General features: G+C 33.1%; 1 protein-coding gene and 1 long non-coding RNA gene across 3 annotated transcripts; both read left to right on the top strand.

Annotated features, from left to right (window-relative positions):
• The first annotated feature begins 7,484 nt into the window (after positions 1–7,484).
• On the top strand, positions 7,485–8,332 carry LOC130732238 (uncharacterized). The gene is made up of 3 exons (XR_009016979.1): positions 7,485–7,594; positions 7,817–8,030; positions 8,191–8,332. It is a non-coding gene; the product is annotated as an uncharacterized LOC130732238 (long non-coding RNA).
• A 3,051-nt stretch (positions 8,333–11,383) lies between these two features.
• LOC130727869 (uncharacterized) lies at positions 11,384–17,711 on the top strand. Of its 2 annotated transcripts, none has more exons than XM_057579137.1 (13): positions 11,384–11,734; positions 12,018–12,134; positions 12,239–12,458; positions 12,649–12,849; positions 12,942–13,012; positions 13,385–13,547; positions 14,297–14,890; positions 15,056–15,436; positions 15,536–15,611; positions 15,683–15,746; positions 16,644–16,779; positions 17,126–17,239; positions 17,313–17,711. In XM_057579137.1, the coding sequence occupies exons 1-13, from the start codon at positions 11,439–11,441 to the stop codon at positions 17,376–17,378; spliced, it is 2,499 nt and encodes an 832-aa protein (XP_057435120.1). In that variant the 5' UTR covers positions 11,384–11,438; the 3' UTR covers positions 17,379–17,711. The 2 variants fall into 2 exon arrangements, with proteins under 2 accessions (XP_057435120.1, XP_057435121.1); XM_057579138.1 differs by having other exon boundaries at positions 12,021–12,134.
• Positions 17,712–17,863: the final 152 nt, after the last annotated feature.

Below are 17,863 nucleotides of genomic sequence, written 5' to 3' on the forward strand. Positions count from 1 at the left end.
CCGAGTCACCAGTTCAATCATTGAACCGTCCGAGTCAAAACGGTTCCCACTGAGCTGTTTGCATAACCGATCTATTTAGAGGCTCTGACCGGTCAAGTAATCGAGTCCCAGTCCAACCGGTCGGACCGAGCTGAATTTTAAAACTATGACTGCAGCGAATTTTTAAGCAAGTCTATGACTACTGACTAGGGCCACCAAAGTGCCCACAACATGTTAGGGGACTAATTGAGTCAAATGGACTTGTGGAGGATAAAAAAAAAAGTAAAATTGGATTACTTTTTGCACATCTTGTTATTATTTTCACTAACTTATTCTTTATTATAAATTTTTAAAGATTAACTATCATGGTAACATTAAATATAAGGTCCCTTGATTACATGAATTGTCTAAGTAACGTTTAGTTTTGATTATCGTCTGAATCTGAGCTAAAGTGAAATACTTATGTGTCTGTTGAACATTTATGTAATCTCATCCACATGTTTAAGCTTGTGCAACATCTATATTGATTGTAATGAATTACACAAAATTAAATCTAATTTTATTTAGCCATAAACAAAGGTTCTTCTATTTTGTTCATCATTTCATCCCCAACTCCAAAACCCTCACCGCCCAACCTTATCCTAACCTTCCCGCGCATCATCCCTACCATGTTGCACCATTCCCTCTCAATCACATAAAGAAGCTTTTGAAACCTCACCACACTATGCACATTTTTCCCAATATGAGGAAAAAGATTTATGGTACGAAAACGATTTTTGTCTCTACCACATGTTATGTTTTTATTGGCTATTAAAATATAAAACACCAAAACACATTTCTCAGAGTTTGAATGGTAAAAAGTCATTGAACTAGAATGCACATTCGTTGGATTCGTCTTGAGCCATATAGCATGACTCCTAATATAAACTTTCTCGTACACGAATAGAAGGTCGCTCCTTTAGCGACCCCCAATCTCAAGTCCAAACATGGGGTGTAAGCTCACAATATCAAAATCACTCAACAACACTTCAATAAGAACATTTTTGGGGAACTCGTGAACAGAGAGGATGTCTACGAACAATGTGTTGTGCTTTAAGCATTGAAGGGGAAGCGAGAGGAGGACCTGCTCGGAGGCGATTTCAAAACCTTGTTCGTCTTTGTGTGAATTTTAAAGAGAGAAAGACGAGTGATATAATACGTGATGTGATAGGAAATGCAAAAAATTAGGAGATAGGTAGAGAAATTAATGAAAATTAAATAAGATGGAAGATAAAATGAAGTGTGAATAAATCATTACTCTTCCTATAAATCAAGTGACCATGACTTTTTTATTGTTGTGGTTGCAGGAATTATGGTATAAGTGTGAGACGTATAAATCTTCCCCACATGTAAGTGCAGTAAAATTTTGCCATTAGAATAAAAAACAAACCGCACTTATGACATGCAGATAATACCGCGCATTATAAGTGCGAAAAGTAACAAATACATTTTGCGTTTTAAATGTGCGGGAAAAACACTAGTACCTCCCATCTAAGAACGGGGTGGAAGATAAAGGTGCGATGAACAAAAAAATTGTCCCAAAGCTCTTCTTAATCTCAATTTGTGAAGAAGATGAAGCGTATGATGTTTGTGAGAGATGAAGGGGGAAAGAGATGGTGAGGTGAATAAGTCAGGAGATGGTGAGGATGTATGAATAACAAAATGGGTGGGTATTCTCGAGGGTTAGCTCAAGTGGTAAGAGCTAGGGGACATAAGGGTGGGGAGGGGAAGGTCCAGGGTTCAAATCCTGGAAGGGAACTTTGAAGGAAATTTCTAACTTACTAACAACTAACCACTAACATTTGCCTGTATAAAAAAAATCATAAGAGAATTTTAGAAAAATCTTAACTCAATCCCTGTACTCATCAATCAATATCTATATATATTAGAAAAGAACAACTTCTAGCATGACGTGTCGCTCCCACAGGCCAAGTTAGTGACGTGTCGCTCCCAGATTAATTCTCATAAAAAATTATTCCACGTGTCAATTTGTTAGAGGATATAATTTTCAATTGATATATGTTTTAATTTTATATATTCTAAAATAATTGATTGATATTATTTTAAAAGATAATATTTGGTCTTTTAATTTATTTTTAATTTATTTTTAGATTTTACTTCCAGGAAATATTTTATTTTATTTTACATTTATTTATAGAGTATAATAATTAACTTTTATTGAATTTTCGAATTTTTAATTAATGCAGGATTTTATGAGTTTTTATTGTGATTTGCTAGATTTCTAGCATGACGTGTCGCTCCCACAGGCCAAGTTAGTGACGTGTCGCTCCCAGATTAATTCAAATAAAAATTATTCCACGTGTCAATTTGTTAGAGGATATAATTTTCAATTGATATATGTTTTAATTTTATATATTCTAAAATAATTGATTGATATTATTTTAAAAGATAAGATTTGGTCTTTTAATTTATTTTTAGATTTTACTTCCAGGAAATATTTTATTTTATTTTACATTTATTTATAGAGTATAATAATTAATTTTTATTGAATTTTCGAATTTTTAATTAATGCAGGATTTTATGAGTTTTTATTGTGATTTGCTAGATTTTGATAGTTTTTATCTATCTTTATTTAATACCATTTTTAATATTAGATTTGATTGGGATTTGGGTTGTTAATTTCTTAATTTTATTTTAATTTATCTTATCATTTATTTTAAATCCAGAAAATACTTTATTTTATTTTAGATTCACTTTTAGAGTATATTAATTAAATTTTCTTAAATTTTCAGATTTTTAATTAATTCAGGATTTTATGAGTTTTTATTGTGATTTGCTAGACTTTGTAGTTTTTATCTATCTTTATTTAGTACCTTTTTAAATTTTAGATTTGATTAGAATTTAGGTTGTTTATTTCTTAATTTTATCTTATTATTTATTTAATTTTACTTCCAGGAAATATTTTATTTTATTTTACATTTATTTATAGAGTATAATAAATAATTTTTATTGAATTTTCGAATTTTTAATTAATGCAGGATTTTATGAGTTTTTATTGTGATTTGCTAGATTTTGATAGTTTTTATCTATCCTTATTTATTATTTATTTAATTTTAATTTCATTAAATATTTTATTTTATTTTTGAGTTACATTTAGAGTATAAATGAATTTTTATGGTATTTTTATTGAATTTTCATATTTTTATTTAATTCAGGATTTTATGAGTTTTTTATTGTGATTTGCTAGATTTTGGTAGTTTTTATCTATCTTTATTTAGTATCTTTTTAAAGTTTAGATTTGATTAGGATTTAAGTTGTTTATTTCTTAATTTTATCTTAATTTATCTTATTATTTATTTAACACTAATTCTAAGAAAAGGGAGTTGATTTGGTGCTGAGGGTCCACAAAGCTACCATGGACACGCAGAGATTTGATAGCTGTTATTTCTACCTCTGCCACATGTCACGATCATGACAGAGGTATGCCGTAAGATGATGTTACGTGAAGAAGAGTTTATCATGTTGTGAATGATGGTTTGTGCTATTTCAGTTTATCCTTTGTTCGTAATTCAATCCTGGATTCTTAAATTTCACATATTTTGTGTGTTTTGATCCAAAAGTTTACAAATTTTTGCATAGACCCTTTAACGAATCATTGTTGAAGACGTAATGTTTTTTCTATTGTTCTACTTCCGCTTTTGTATTTTTTTAAACCAGATTTTAGTATAGTTTGTAGAAATCCATGCGTTTGAAGCCATTCTAAACCAGATTTTGGTATAATTTATAGAAATTTACGAAACTTAAGATAGCCTGAATTTATATTCATTTCTATCATGTTTTAGCTGTGTGTATAAGCATACTATTTGCACTGTATGTGAATGATGCACAACTTACTAATTTTTTTTAATGATGCACAGGTCAGTCAAATTGATGAAAGCATATGAAGAGCTCACATTTAATCTTCATGAGTATGGTTAGCTCATTCTTAAGGTTGGGTCATGTTTAGTGAAGTAACCACAATTATTTTGGGTGAGAGAATTATTTTGTTTTTTTCTTACATATATAGATAATTTGCTGGGGTGCGCACATATGAGGCAATACATCATTTTTTGTTTCTCTTGACTGAAATGTTCCTTTGATTTTTTGTTTCACAAGGGCTCTACCCCAAGATTCACAAATACACTAAATACAATTCTTTCACCACAGTCCTTTCAAATTGGTGAAAAAGGGTATTTTGTTCTTAAGACTTCATTTTGGGTTTCTGTTTCAATCTTCTTCATGAATTGATTTTGTTCTTCAACTAATTGTAAGATGTCATATGCTTTAAGGATTTCTGCTTTTATCTTCTTAATCAAAAGCAAAAGGATTGAGGAAAAGAAAATCTTCTAGGGTGCAGAATATTCACTAATTGGAAAAATAAAATAACACGTGTCATTCTCAGATTAATTCTCATAAAAAAATACATTTTAAAATTTTAGATTTGATTAGGATTTATGTTGTTTATTTCTTGATTTTATCTTAATTTATTTTTGATTTATTTTTAGAGTAAAAAAAATACATTTTTAAATTTTAGACTTGATTAGGATTTAGGTGGTTTATTTCTTGATTTTATCTTAATTTATTTATTATTTATTTTTAGAGTATTAATTAATATATCCCAAACTTTTTTTTTTAAAAGAGTGAGTTTGAAAGCTATAGCTTAAGTTAATTTGTAAATATATTTCCAAATAATAATAATAATAATAATAATAATAATAACATGTGTGTGCGGATATGGGCCGGTTGGGTACTATAGTACCCATACCCGCACCCATACCCTCTATTTTTTGCGGGTAATTATCTATACTCAACCTCATACCCATTTAGCGGTTTTTTACCCTACCCATAGTGGATATTTTTTGCGGGTACCCTATGATTTTGAGACCCATTGTCATCTATAGATTTAGATTTTGGCAAAGATGAATAGCTTCCTATAATGACATTGAATTGTCTAAAGGTGGAGAGCTTCGAGTTGCTACCCACGTGAGTATGGAGACGGGTACATGTAATTTTTAAAAACGCGGGTATGGAGATGGTACTATAGTACCTACCCATTGTCATCCCTACTTAGTTGGAATAAACACAATAATGTTATACTTTATGATATATCTTACACAATCCTTATTTGTGCTACTATCACATTAATTTTTCTTTAAGATTAATATGTTAATAATTTCTTATATCTATGATTTGTGTTATCGTCTTCATATTTACAAAGAATGTGAAATGAGTTCCTCTTGGTCTCAATCGGGCTTAGAAGAGAAGTCTTTATATCCACTTTACTCATCAATTCTGACTTTTCTATTTCATTCGTTGTTTAATATATTTTTAATATTCAAAGTATTAATTAATGTATCAAATACAATAGACATATTTCCCGTGCAACGCGCGGGTAAAAAACACTAGTATATTAGAAAAGAAGAACTTCTATCAGGCTGATTTAGTGACGTGTCATTCTCAGAAAAAAATATTCACGTGTCATTCTTAGGTTAATTCTCATAAAAAATACATTTTTAAATTTTAGATTTGATTAGGATTTAGGTTGTTTATTTCTTGATTTTATCTTTATTTATTTTTAGACTATTAACTAATTTTTATGGTATTTTTATTGAATTTTCGGATTTTTAATTAATTCAAGATTTTATGAGTTTTTTTTTATGATTTGCTAGATTTTGATAGTTTTTATCTATATTTATTTAGTACCTTTTTAAATTTTAGATTTGATTAGGATTTAGGTTGTTTATTTCATGATTTTATCTTATTATTTATTTTTAGAGTATTAATTAATTTTTATTGAATTTTCAGATTTTTAATTAATTCAAGATTTTATGAGTTTTTATTATGATTTGCTAGATTTTTGTAGTTTTTATCTATCTTTATTTAGTACCTTTTTAAATTTTAGATTTGATTTAAAAGATTTGTCCTAATTATCTAAGATTTACATATATTACTCATTACTAAATTTATTTCATCATGATTTAAATAGATTATTAATATCTGAAATTTTTTTTCATAAAATTTTAAAATTTTAAAAGATTAAAAAACTAAAAATTCAATAAAAATACCTTAAAAATTAATTAATAAAAGAGATTAATTTCTATGCACCAACGGTGTAAATAAGTTTTACTCCATCATTCAATCACATCCCTCCATTTTGTTAGCTCACAATTAATTTTGAATTTTATAATATATAAAATAGAAAATGGAAGGTTGTGATTGAATGATAGTGTAAAACTTTTTACACCGTCGGTGCATAGAAATTAATCTCTTAATAAAACTACCAAATCACAATAAAAACTCATAAAATACTTAATTAAATAAAAATTTGAAAATTAAATAAAAATAAAATAGAATTTAATTAATACTCTAAAAATAAACTTTTTCTTTACCTAAAATTTATTTCCATAACATATCTTGAAACCAATTTTTTAAATTTAATTTTAAATCTGAGAAACTTTTTCATAAAATATTAAAATCTTAAAAGATTTGCCTTAATTATCTAAGATTTACGTAAATTGCTCCTTACTAATATTGCATCAGTCATCTCCTCCCCTACGGCTTCGTTTGGTAGAGAAGAGAGAGATAGAGAAGAGAGAGTAGGGAAGAGAGAAGTTGAGTAGAGAGAAATAGGTAAGAAATAAAGTGAATTTAGATGTTGTTTGGTATGATAGAGATAAATGAGAGAGAGATGTGAAGTAATGAGGTGGAAGAGTGAGAAAATATTACTTTTAAAAGTTGATAAGACATTTTTATATATATTAAATCTTTGTGGCGGTCCAAAAGTCAATTAGTGGAGATGTGGCACCGCCACAAACAGGTTAACTATAAAAAAGAAAAAAAAAGCTGCTGCAGTTGGATTTCTTCGCAATTTGCGAAGAGAGAAAAAAGAACGTGGGGCCCGCAATATTTGTCTCTCTCTTCTCTGGTTGTGTTGAACCAAACAAGGGAGGTAACTCCAACTCTCTTCTATCTCTCTCTTGGCTATCTCCCTCTCCTCAAACTCTTCTCTAACAAACAGGCCCTACATGTCTCTACTGTGAACCGGTTGGCATGGAGGAAAAATGAGGAAGATTACTTGAGTATGCAACTTGCTTTATGTGGTGCTGATAATTGTGTAAGTTGATAATTGTGTAAGTGTTTGGCATAAATGTTTATGCTTCGCTTCCTAAAGGTTATTTTTTGTTGCTGAATTTGATTGACCTAATTAGTGAGCATTATATTTGGTAGTGTTGATTCAATTCCTAAAAGCCATGGCCTTTAATTTTCTCTTAATTTGTTCATTGTTCCCTATTTTGTGATTGTTTTGTTTAATTTCATATATGCTTTAGTATTTGTTGGTGGTTTCTGTGATGCTTCCTCTTATGCAACCCTTATTCTGAATGTACTTAATCGACCAATTGATAGCAGACTTACATGCTTTTATCCTTCCCATTGCAAGTTTATTTAATTGCATCATTGTCTTTCAGTTTTGGCTGCCAAAACTTCATCTACAATGTCAGCATCATGAAGGCGGAGAAACTCTTTCAGAAGAACGGACGTCCAACAAATTTGACATAGTTAAAGAAATGAGATTTAGGTAATATACTTATTCATATGATTGCTTTCAATTCCAGATTTGCTATTTTTCTTATTAATTAATAGCTTTTTTTTGTTGTCAATTGTAAATCGCTTTTAGACATAGCTATAGTCTCTTTTATTTTGCTCACTATCTCAATAGTGTAAGCTTTTTTTTCAATTAGTACATGTGTAAAAATTCTAAATTTGCTTAACTAAAGGTCTGATTCTATTTGATTTTCAGGCAGTTTCCTATTTGGCTCAAGAATGTTTGGGGTTATGGTCCGGGAACTGCATCCTTATACCTGTCACATCCATGTGTATTAGTTGTACTCATAGCTGCATCTTTATAACTCATAAGTTACATTTAGTTTGGCTTCATAACTAATACTTGAACTTTTGCTTAGTGGGAAGCAAGCCTTAACACAGTTAATGAGCTGAATGGAAAGGGAATGTGGGTAAGGAGAATGAATCATATAGAATTTCCTTATTTTCATTCACCAATTTATGGCCTTTGCTCTTGCTATCTCATTTCTTGCTGATAAATTTATAGCTACTGATTTGTGTTGATTTTGGATCTTAGAATTATGAATCTGATCAAATAAGTAACTTTTCCAGCATGTGGTTCATTCTCCTTTTCGTCTCCATTTTTTTACTGCAATTCTTGATCTGATGTGGAATGGGGTTAGGATATAAGATTGGTGGCAGAATGAACAGTTCTTAGTTCATATAATGAGGATAGGGACTTTGCTGAGCTCTATGGACATCACTTCTCATCTCAATCTTAGGTAAGGGAAGAAATTTATTATAGCCTTCACACATTCTGATTGCTTAGTATAAAAAGATTATTAACTCTTATCCGGGTTTTATGGACTTGCATGTCTGCTGCTCACCTTTTTTTTTTGTAATTCAATTGTTTTCCACTATCTAAACATTATTTCATTGTTCCTCTCAATCTGTTTTGTCCATCTCACATGTGCAATGTAAGCTCTTGCTTGGTTTGCAATTTGGTTTTGTATTTTTTTTCTATAACAGATGCATCATCTTGCACAATTTAAGATCATTCCCAATGATGTAGAGTAAAAGAAAGACATTGATGCTCCCAACTACCAAAGAAGCATGACGATGATTGATGATATGTGATGGATTTGCAAATGGAGCATGAGTTCTACACCAAGAATAGTATAAAATGTGTTATTCTAAATACAGTTGGTGGCTACTATACAGCTCTAAAGGACCACACTTCTTGATAAATGGTGGCAAAAAATAGCATGCAAAGATCAATGTTTGTTGTAATGATGTTTCAAGGTGTTGCCACCTATGTATAAGTAAATCCTTCTCCTATTTTGACACGTGTTACACTGAAAATTTTAAAATCTTCCTTTTAACTTTAGAGATTTTTTATGCATATGTAACGTGACATATTGTTTTATATAAAAAGTATCATTATATTTTTTTTAAACAATCATTATACTCTAAACTAATTGATTGATATTGTGTTAAATTACAAATACAATCAAATGAGATACCAACCAAATGCATTCAGTTATAAATGGAGAGGAGAAATTTCTGCACCAAAAATTTATTACCAAAACAATCTATGTTGGCTAATTTAAAAATTTTAAATATGAGAAACTTTTTCATAAAATATTAAAATCTTCTTTTCAACTTTAGAAATTTCTTTATGTATATGTAAACGTGAGATTTTGTTTTATATAAAAAGTATCATTATATTTTTTTAAACAATCATTATATTCTAAACTAATTGATTGATATTATGTTAAATTTTAAATAAAATCAAATGGGATACCAACCGAATGCATTCAGTTATAAATGGACAGGAGAAATTTCTGCACCTAAAATTTATTGTCAAAACAAATCTATGATGACTAATTTGAAATCTATGCAAAATTATTTTTGTCTGTTTAAGGTTCGTAAATTTTGTACAAAGTCTGATATATTGCTATTTTATGACTCCAAATAAACAAAATGATGTCATATTTTATGATTTATCTTTCACAACCATAATTTGTGCTACTATCACATTCTTTTTTTCTCATGATTAATATGTGTTTATCATCTGCTTTAATATAATTGTTTTTACATTCTTAGTATGTTAAATTTTTTATAATTTAAAATATTGATCGATGTATTAAATACAATAGACACATTCTTTTTTTTCCATGATTAATATGTGTTTATCATCTGCTTCATTATGATTTTGCTTACATTTTTAGTATCTTAAATTTTTTTATAATTTAAAATAGGCTTAATACATCAGAAGGCCCCTGAAATTGTAAAGGGAATCAGTTTCAGGGCCTGTAAAATTTTCGCATCAAATTGGGTCCCTAAGAATTTTTTTTTAATTCAATTAAGGCCAAATCTCAATTTTGTCCTAGTCATCAGTGACACCTGGCTTTTATAAGTTTTTTTTTAATTACAAAAATAATTTTTAATTCCAAGTCAACAAAATAATCAGAAAAAAATTTAAAAAACTTAATAAAAACCTAATCTAATAATCCTAAACTAAACAACCTAATAATCTAATAAACCTAATTTAAAAATCTAATCTTCAACACCATATCACCAACCCAGAAACCCACCGCAACCCACGCCACCCTCACCCCCAACCGGAAACCCACCCCCACCAATCGCAACCCACCCCACCCTCACCCCCAACCCCACCCAGAAACTGAGCCCACAAAGAGAAGATGAAGAAGAGGAAGAGGAGAGGGACAACCTTGCGATCAGATCTAGGCAAGAAGAAGCACCACCAAAACCCAGCACCCAGCTCACCTTGTCATCATCTTCAACATCTCACCCAGAAACTCACCCACCTCGTAACCCACCCCACCCTCACCTGCAACCCACGACAGAAACCACCCCCACCCAGAACCCATCACAACCCACCCCACCCCACCTGCAACCCAGATGGAGGACAAGAGATAGAAGAGGGAAATGGCGCCATCATCTGAGTCTGTTCCGCTCTACCTCATACCACCACCACCACCCCCACCGATTCCCCTTTCGTTTGCTGCTATTATTTTGGTTGTGGGATCCATGAATTTGACAAAATGCAGAAACAAGAGTTTCCTCTCTCTCTCTCTCTCTCTCTCTCTCTCTCTCTCTCTCTGTTTCTCTCTGATTCAGATTCAGATTTCAAAGACGGTGAGAGGGGCTTCGCTTCGTGCTTCTCAGTGGAAAATGAAAGTGGGGTGTGGGTTGCTAGTAGTAGCTCTCAGTGGACGGTGGCTGAATGGGAGGGGTGGAGAACGACCCAAAACTTGTCTCTTTCGATTTTGTGGTGGTGGAGAAGGAGGAGGTGTTGATAATGGTGGAGAGGGAGGGATCATAAGGGTTGAAGCTGCGGGTTGGTGGAGGGTTAGGGTTGAGGGTGGTGTCGGGTTGAGTTTCCTGGTGGGGTGGGGGTTGGGTTTTTTTTTTGTTAATTTATGATTTGGAATAAAAAATTTAAGTTTTCAAAATTTTCAATTAAAAAAAATTAGAAATGGCACGTGGAAAAGCTGAGTAGGCTAAAGTTCGAGCCACATCATCTGCTGGACCACTTTGTCCTTAATTGAATTAAAAAAAAAAATTTAGGGACCCAATTTGATGCGAAAATTTTTCAGGCCCTGAAATTGATTCCCTTTACAATTCCAGGGGCCTTCTGATGTATTAAGCCTTTAAAATATGATTGATGTATCAAATACAATAAACATATTCCCCGTACAACGCACGGGTAAAAAAAATACTAGTATTCTCTATTCTCAAATTTTCTTTCCTCTCTTTCTCTCCTTAACCAAACAAAACTCTAATGTCTGGAGCTACCAAAGATAGCTAAAGAGTAATGCAAATCAATTCCCTCTATGGCTCTCACCACTTCCTCACTATCCACCTCAACACACAGGTTCAAAAAACCTTTATCTAGTGCCATCTTCAACTCTTTCTTCACCCCCATAGCCTCAGCAAAAACAACCTCCAGGTCCAAACGCAATTTCGAAGCCGCCGCATCCTTAGCATCTCCACCGAACTGGAAGTCGCGAAAAACCATCCCATTCCCCCAGCCTATTACACCTTTCGCCGCCGCTTCCACATTTAATTTCCTCACCCCTGCCGGCGGTGGCTGCCGCCATCTCCGACACCAGAGTTTCTGCGCATCCCGGTAATCCTCAGCGTCTTTAGGTCACGTTCTCAGAGAATCCACGTGATCCACCAATTGCTTAAAATTTGAAACCGTTAGATTTAATAATTTATATATAAATCAGTGGCTCATAACGAGTGTAACTAACTATTTAATTATTGACTTTTACAGTAATTTCAATTTCAATTTCAACCTCTTTCAAATTTAATAGCTACCAATCTACTATTTAATCTAACATTTACATTTCATTTTTGGCTTTCATTTTTCATTGTTTCCTTCTCCTTCCCTCGTGGAATTCGAATAGCAGAAGCATGGGTTCCCTCAGTGCCCTAGATGGACCTCTGCAATATCCATCTGCACGCAGAGACGACTCTGTCGTCGACGACTACCATGGCGTCAAGATCGCCGACCCTTATCGATGGTACAGAAATTCAATTCAATTCAATTGTTCTTGTTGTTGTTGTTGCTGCTCAAATCCACATAGAGCGAAATCTGATTTTGATGATTGTGTTTTTCTTGTTGAAGGCTTGAGGATCCTGATGCGGAAGAAGTGAAAGGGTTTGTAGAGAAACAGGTTCAATTGACGAATACTGTACTTGAAAAATGCGAGACTAGAACGAAGCTGAGTGAGAAAATCACCAAGCTATTTGATCATCCTCGTTATGAAGCTCCTTTCCGGCGAGCCGATAAGTACTTTTACTTCCACAACACCGGGCTTCAGCCACAAAGCGTCCTCTATGTGCAGGTTTGGTTGAATGCTTTGCTTGCTTGTTTGTTTAGTTTTGATTTGAGCTTTATAGCGTGTTTAGGTTTACTTTGAAATGCTTTAGAATCACTTGTGAATAGAAGGTAGAAGTTAAACATGTCTTAGATTTAGGGCAAATGGTGAAATTAAACTTGTATTTGATCGTGTGGCGTGTGTACTATCTTTTCAGGACAGTTTGGAGGGACAGGCAGAGGTTTTGCTTGATCCGAATGCATTAAGTGAAGACGGGACCGTTGCGCTGAGCACATTGTCCGTGAGCGAAGATGCGAAGTACTTGGCTTATGCGCTTAGTTCAAGTGGGAGTGATTGGGTGACTATAAAAGTAATGCATGTTGAGGACAAGAATGTTGTGCCTGATACTTTATCATGGGTGAGCAAGTGTTAACAGTTTGCGTGCCTTTACCTGAAATGAAAAAACGGTCGTACTGAAGAGTCATTGATGGTTGTAAATGCATTTTTCAGGTCAAGTTTTCCGGTATTAGTTGGACACATGATAGCAAAGGTTTCTTTTATAGCCGCTATCCCACACCCAAGTAAGTGATATCCTAAGTTCACATTCCTTCCAGAAAATATAGGATTTTGTTTCTGACCAACAGAGGTTTTTGAATGTCTAACTCATCTGTGATAGAGGAATAGCAAAGTCTATTGAGTGGGTTGGGAAGATAGTAATTTGGAGCTTGTTATTCTAGTTTACAATTGCTATTTGACTAAAAAATCAGCAAAGTATAAATATAGTGTGCATGGTCTTGAATTTGATAGTTCTGGTCTTAGTGATTTGAAGTGGTACAATTTCAATGGAGAATTGGAGATCATTTAGATAACTTAATAATGGTGGTGATGGTTGCATCAGTTTCATGTTCCGTTGATTTAAATTTTGAACTAATTACTCTTCTTTTAAACTGTAGAGATGGAGAAATAGTAGATGCTGGGACTGAGACGAACACTAACCTTTATCATGAGCTCTATTATCATTTTCTGGGTACAGATCAATCAGAAGATATTTTGTGCTGGAGAGATCCTGAAAACCCAAAATTTCTGTTTGGAGGAAGTGTTACTGATGATGGGAAGGTACTTTCCTTCTTATCATTGCTTAATTATTATCTGACAATATCTGAATACTTTTATGTGCACACAGAATAGTACATGCTTGGGTTTTGGTTGCAACCCTCCAAACCACATTTGGGCAAAAGCTACAAGGCACAAGTTTTTTTCTCAAATGTGGTTTGGAGACCTTGCAAACAAATCCAAAGATGAAATAAGAAAATGTGCAACTGTTGTCTTTGTGCTTTTAGAAACTTCACTGATGTCAATTTTACTAATGTTTCACTATTTTATGCTCTGCCTTCAATATGTTTTTTGAATGCATCCTATTTCTACGGAAAACCTGGATCTCTACCATATTGCTTTGCACAATTTTTATTTTATCATTATAGTTTGGATAATTTGCTGAATATTATATGGAGTATTATTGATAAAATGTTTCTGCTCAATCAAAGCTTTCTTCCCATAAAACCTGGAGCTCTACTCTAAGGCTTTTGCAGACTGTTGCTAAAAATCTGATTAAGCTAAGCAACTCATGGTTATGTAAATTATGATATATCTACTGCTGTGAGACGTTACATTCTTCACATAGCATCACAGAAGTTTGTTGAAAATATGGTTAAATTCATGACTTTGTAAGTCAAGGAGTGGCAGTGACTAGTGAGTATACTCTGATTTTTCTTTTACAAGTGCAATAGTTGACTAAGCTACGATGAAATTTTTCATATGATTTTAAAATTTGCACGAATCTGAGTCTATTTATATTGTTTATGCAGTATCTCCTCCTCCATATTGGAGAAGGGTGCGATCCAGTGAACAAACTTTATTACTGTGACTTTTCTAAACTTCCTAACGGATTGGAAAGCTTTCGGAATGAAAACGCCCTCCTCCCATTTGTCAAGCTTATTGATAAATTTGAGGCACAGTATGAAGTCATTGCAAATGATGATACTGTATTTACATTTTTAACTAATAAAGATGCTCCAAAATATAAACTAGTCCGAGTAGATTTGAAAGAACCAACTGCTTGGGCTGATGTTGTCCAGGAGTCTGAAAAAGATGTACTTGAATCGGCATGCGCTGTAAATGATAACCAATTGATATTGAGTTACTTGAGTGATGTGAAGAATGTTCTACAAGTACGAGACTTAAAAACAGGTTCTTTACTTCATCAATTACCAATTGACATTGGCACAGTTTCAGGAATTTCTGCACGGCGTGAAGATAGTGTGGTTTTCATTAGCTTTACTAGCTTTCTATCCCCTGGTATCATTTATCAGTGCAATCTGGGAACAGAGGTTCCTGATATGAAGATATTTCGTGAAATTGTTGTCCCTGGGTTTGATCGCTCTGAATTTCATGTTAATCAGGTAAAAAAAAAGTATTCTTTGGTGCTACAAAGTTATCACATCATTAATTAGGTAGTTTCAAATTCCATTATTCTGTATGAGTACAGTGTGCTATCTCTTGGAGTCTATATTCTTATTGTTAGCGACTTGGTTGTTTCATTCTTTGATGTAATTTCCACATTTCAGGTTTTTGTCCCTAGTAAAGATGGTACCAAGATCCCAATGTTCATTGTTGCCAGAAGGGATATTATTTTGGATGGCTCACACCCTTGTTTGTTATATGGATATGGTGGTTTTAACATTAATATTACACCATCTTTTAGTGTTAGTCGCATTGTACTCGCAAAACATTTAGGTGTTGCTTACTGCATAGCAAATATTCGTGGTGGTGGAGAATATGGGGAGGAATGGCATAAAGCAGGCTCCCTTGCTAAAAAGCAGAATTGCTTTGATGACTTCATTTCTGCAGCTGAGTACCTTATATCTACTGGTTATACCCAACCCAGAAAGTTATGCATTGAAGGTGGAAGCAATGGTGGACTTCTTGTTGGCGCTTGTATAAATCAGGTCTGATTCATTTGCTTTGTGTTTTCATTTTTTGGCCAAACTTTCCATTCAATAGCTCATGCTTATTCTTGGTTTCTGCTTCCCCCTTTCTCTGTACAGAGACCTGATCTCTTTGGCTGTGCACTAGCTCATGTTGGTGTTATGGATATGCTACGGTTCCACAAATTTACCATAGGTTTGTTTAGATCTGCTACATCTAGCAATTTGCTTATTAGTGTCAAATATTGAATTTTAATTGTTATTCAGGTCATGCTTGGACCTCGGATTATGGTTGTTCAGATAAGGAGGAAGAGTTTCATTGGCTAATCAAGTGAGTGAGGTTTATCCTATCTTGAAATTATCAAGGATAAATTTATATATGTAATTACATTATTTTGTTTTATTTATATTAGTGTCAAACTGCTTAAAATTACTAGTAAGTGATGGTGGTATGGTCAGTTTTGGACAATTTAAATGGGCTATAATGGATTGGAAGCCATATTTTATAAATACTTAACATGGGTAGATTTCTCATAGTTGCATAATGGACAGAGAATGAGGTAATACTTATATACTACCCAGCTCAAAATAATTTCTTACATCTTAAAATCTGTGAGACAATCTCTTTGTTTGACTATTGTACTATCGCCACCCTTGGTCCTTGATTTCATACACATTTGATTTTTGTTTTCTTTCCCTGGAAGTCCATAAACTTCACACCATATGCTCCATCTGGTTTGATGAGGAGTTATTGTCATATTTATGCAGGAGGTAGTGTCATTTGATAAATTATTATTTATCAATATAATGGGAAAGAATAAGGAACTCTATAAATATAAAAATAATGATAACAAACCTTAAAAATCAGTAGTTTGGTCATATATGGCTTAACATTTCGACTCTGAGACTTGGCAATGAATGAGTATCCTGTCTAGTTACTTGCTGAGATGAATATACAGCTAATTGTGCTTTAATCCTGAAGCTGAAACTATCTTGGTAGTATACACTTCGTTACAATTCTGTATAATTCTGTTGGGGGGTTTTTAGGTTGGTGTTAACTCACAATATTCTGGTAAGAAAAAAGTAAATAATTATAATATATCTGTTTTCATCCTATTGTTTCTCCACCATGTTTTGAAACCCAGACTCCTGTCCTTTCCTACTGTCTGGATATGCAACTTTTGTGTGTGTGTTGGAACTATGACGTTTCTATGATCCACTGTTCTAGGTACTCACCACTACACAATGTCCGGCGACCATGGGAGCAGCATCCTGAGCAGTCAATTCAGTACCCATCAACCATGTTGTTGACAGCTGATCATGATGATCGGGTTGTGCCACTGCACTCATTGAAGCTATTGGCGGTTAGTCTGCTGCACATAAATAGTAAATATAGATTGAAGACACAATTGGACTTTTATATACTGAATTATGTTGCTAGATAAAGAATAAGTGCATATTTGGAAACTCTTCTACAACTGATTATGCAGCCATAATCAATTGTGGCAAGAAGCTTCTGTGACTAGCTTCTAGGTCTCAGAATTAATTCTGATGAAAGAGAAGCTGATCCAATCATATGCTTTGAGTGTTTATAAACTAAATTAATTAAAATTAACAAATTGTTGTTGCATATTGGGGTGGCTGTCACTCACTTTATCACAGTCCCACCTGTTTTTCTTTATCTCTTTTAACACATCCATTTGTTGGCAGACCTTGCAGTATGTCCTTTGTAGTAGCTTGGAGAAAAGTCCCCAGACGAATCCTATAATTGGTCGCATTGACTGCAAGGCTGGACATGGAGCGGGTCGTCCAACACAGAAATTGGTAAAAATTCAGGCTGTTTTCCCCTTTTCTCCCTTTTCTATGTTGTATCTCACGTTGAACATTTATTTGTCAGATCGATGAAGCTGCTGACCGGTATGGTTTCATGGCTAAAATGTTACAAGTGCATTGGATTGAATAAAGACCACTGATCCGCAAGGTTGAGATCATAATGGAATAATTTCCTTTCAGACAATGCCTGTGAACTGTTTTATTATCTTTTCTCCACTTTTATGAAGAAAATATCTTGAACATGAGAGTTAGGGAAGTGAGGGTTAGCTTGTCAAGTTTCCATGCTCCAGTCCCAACTGAATTGTTTTTTATTTTGAATTCGGTTTACAATATTTTAATGTTCGTTTAAAAACATTGATATTTAAGTATATTTAGATATCAATTGAATGAAATCTATTTTCCGATGTAACAAAAAAATCAATTGAATGAAATCTGAGAGGACTTTCATCCCGTTCTATTAGAAGAGTTATGTACTTTTTTCCTTGAAGTGTTTTTTAACATCCATTTACATTAGGTTAACGGATGATTGGAATTGACATGGTATCCTTGGGGTATGATATCCAAAGTATTGAAATCTGAGTAAGTTGTTAAGCATTTATTAAATTGTGATTTTGT

This window comes from Lotus japonicus, chromosome 1, assembly GCF_012489685.1.
Source record: "Lotus japonicus ecotype B-129 chromosome 1, LjGifu_v1.2".
Taxonomy (NCBI): domain Eukaryota; kingdom Viridiplantae; phylum Streptophyta; class Magnoliopsida; order Fabales; family Fabaceae; genus Lotus; species Lotus japonicus.

Bases quoted from the DNA above. Each gene is read 5' to 3' on its own strand.
- LOC130727869 (XM_057579137.1), top strand. From the start codon at position 11,439: ATGGCTCTCACCACTTCCTCACTATCCACCTCAACACACAGGTTCAAA. The intron at 12,135-12,238 runs GTACAGAAATTC...TTCTTGTTGAAG, and splicing joins ATCGCCGACCCTTATCGATG to GCTTGAGGATCCTGATGCGG. The intron at 14,891-15,055 runs GTAAAAAAAAAG...TCCACATTTCAG, and splicing joins CTGAATTTCATGTTAATCAG to GTTTTTGTCCCTAGTAAAGA.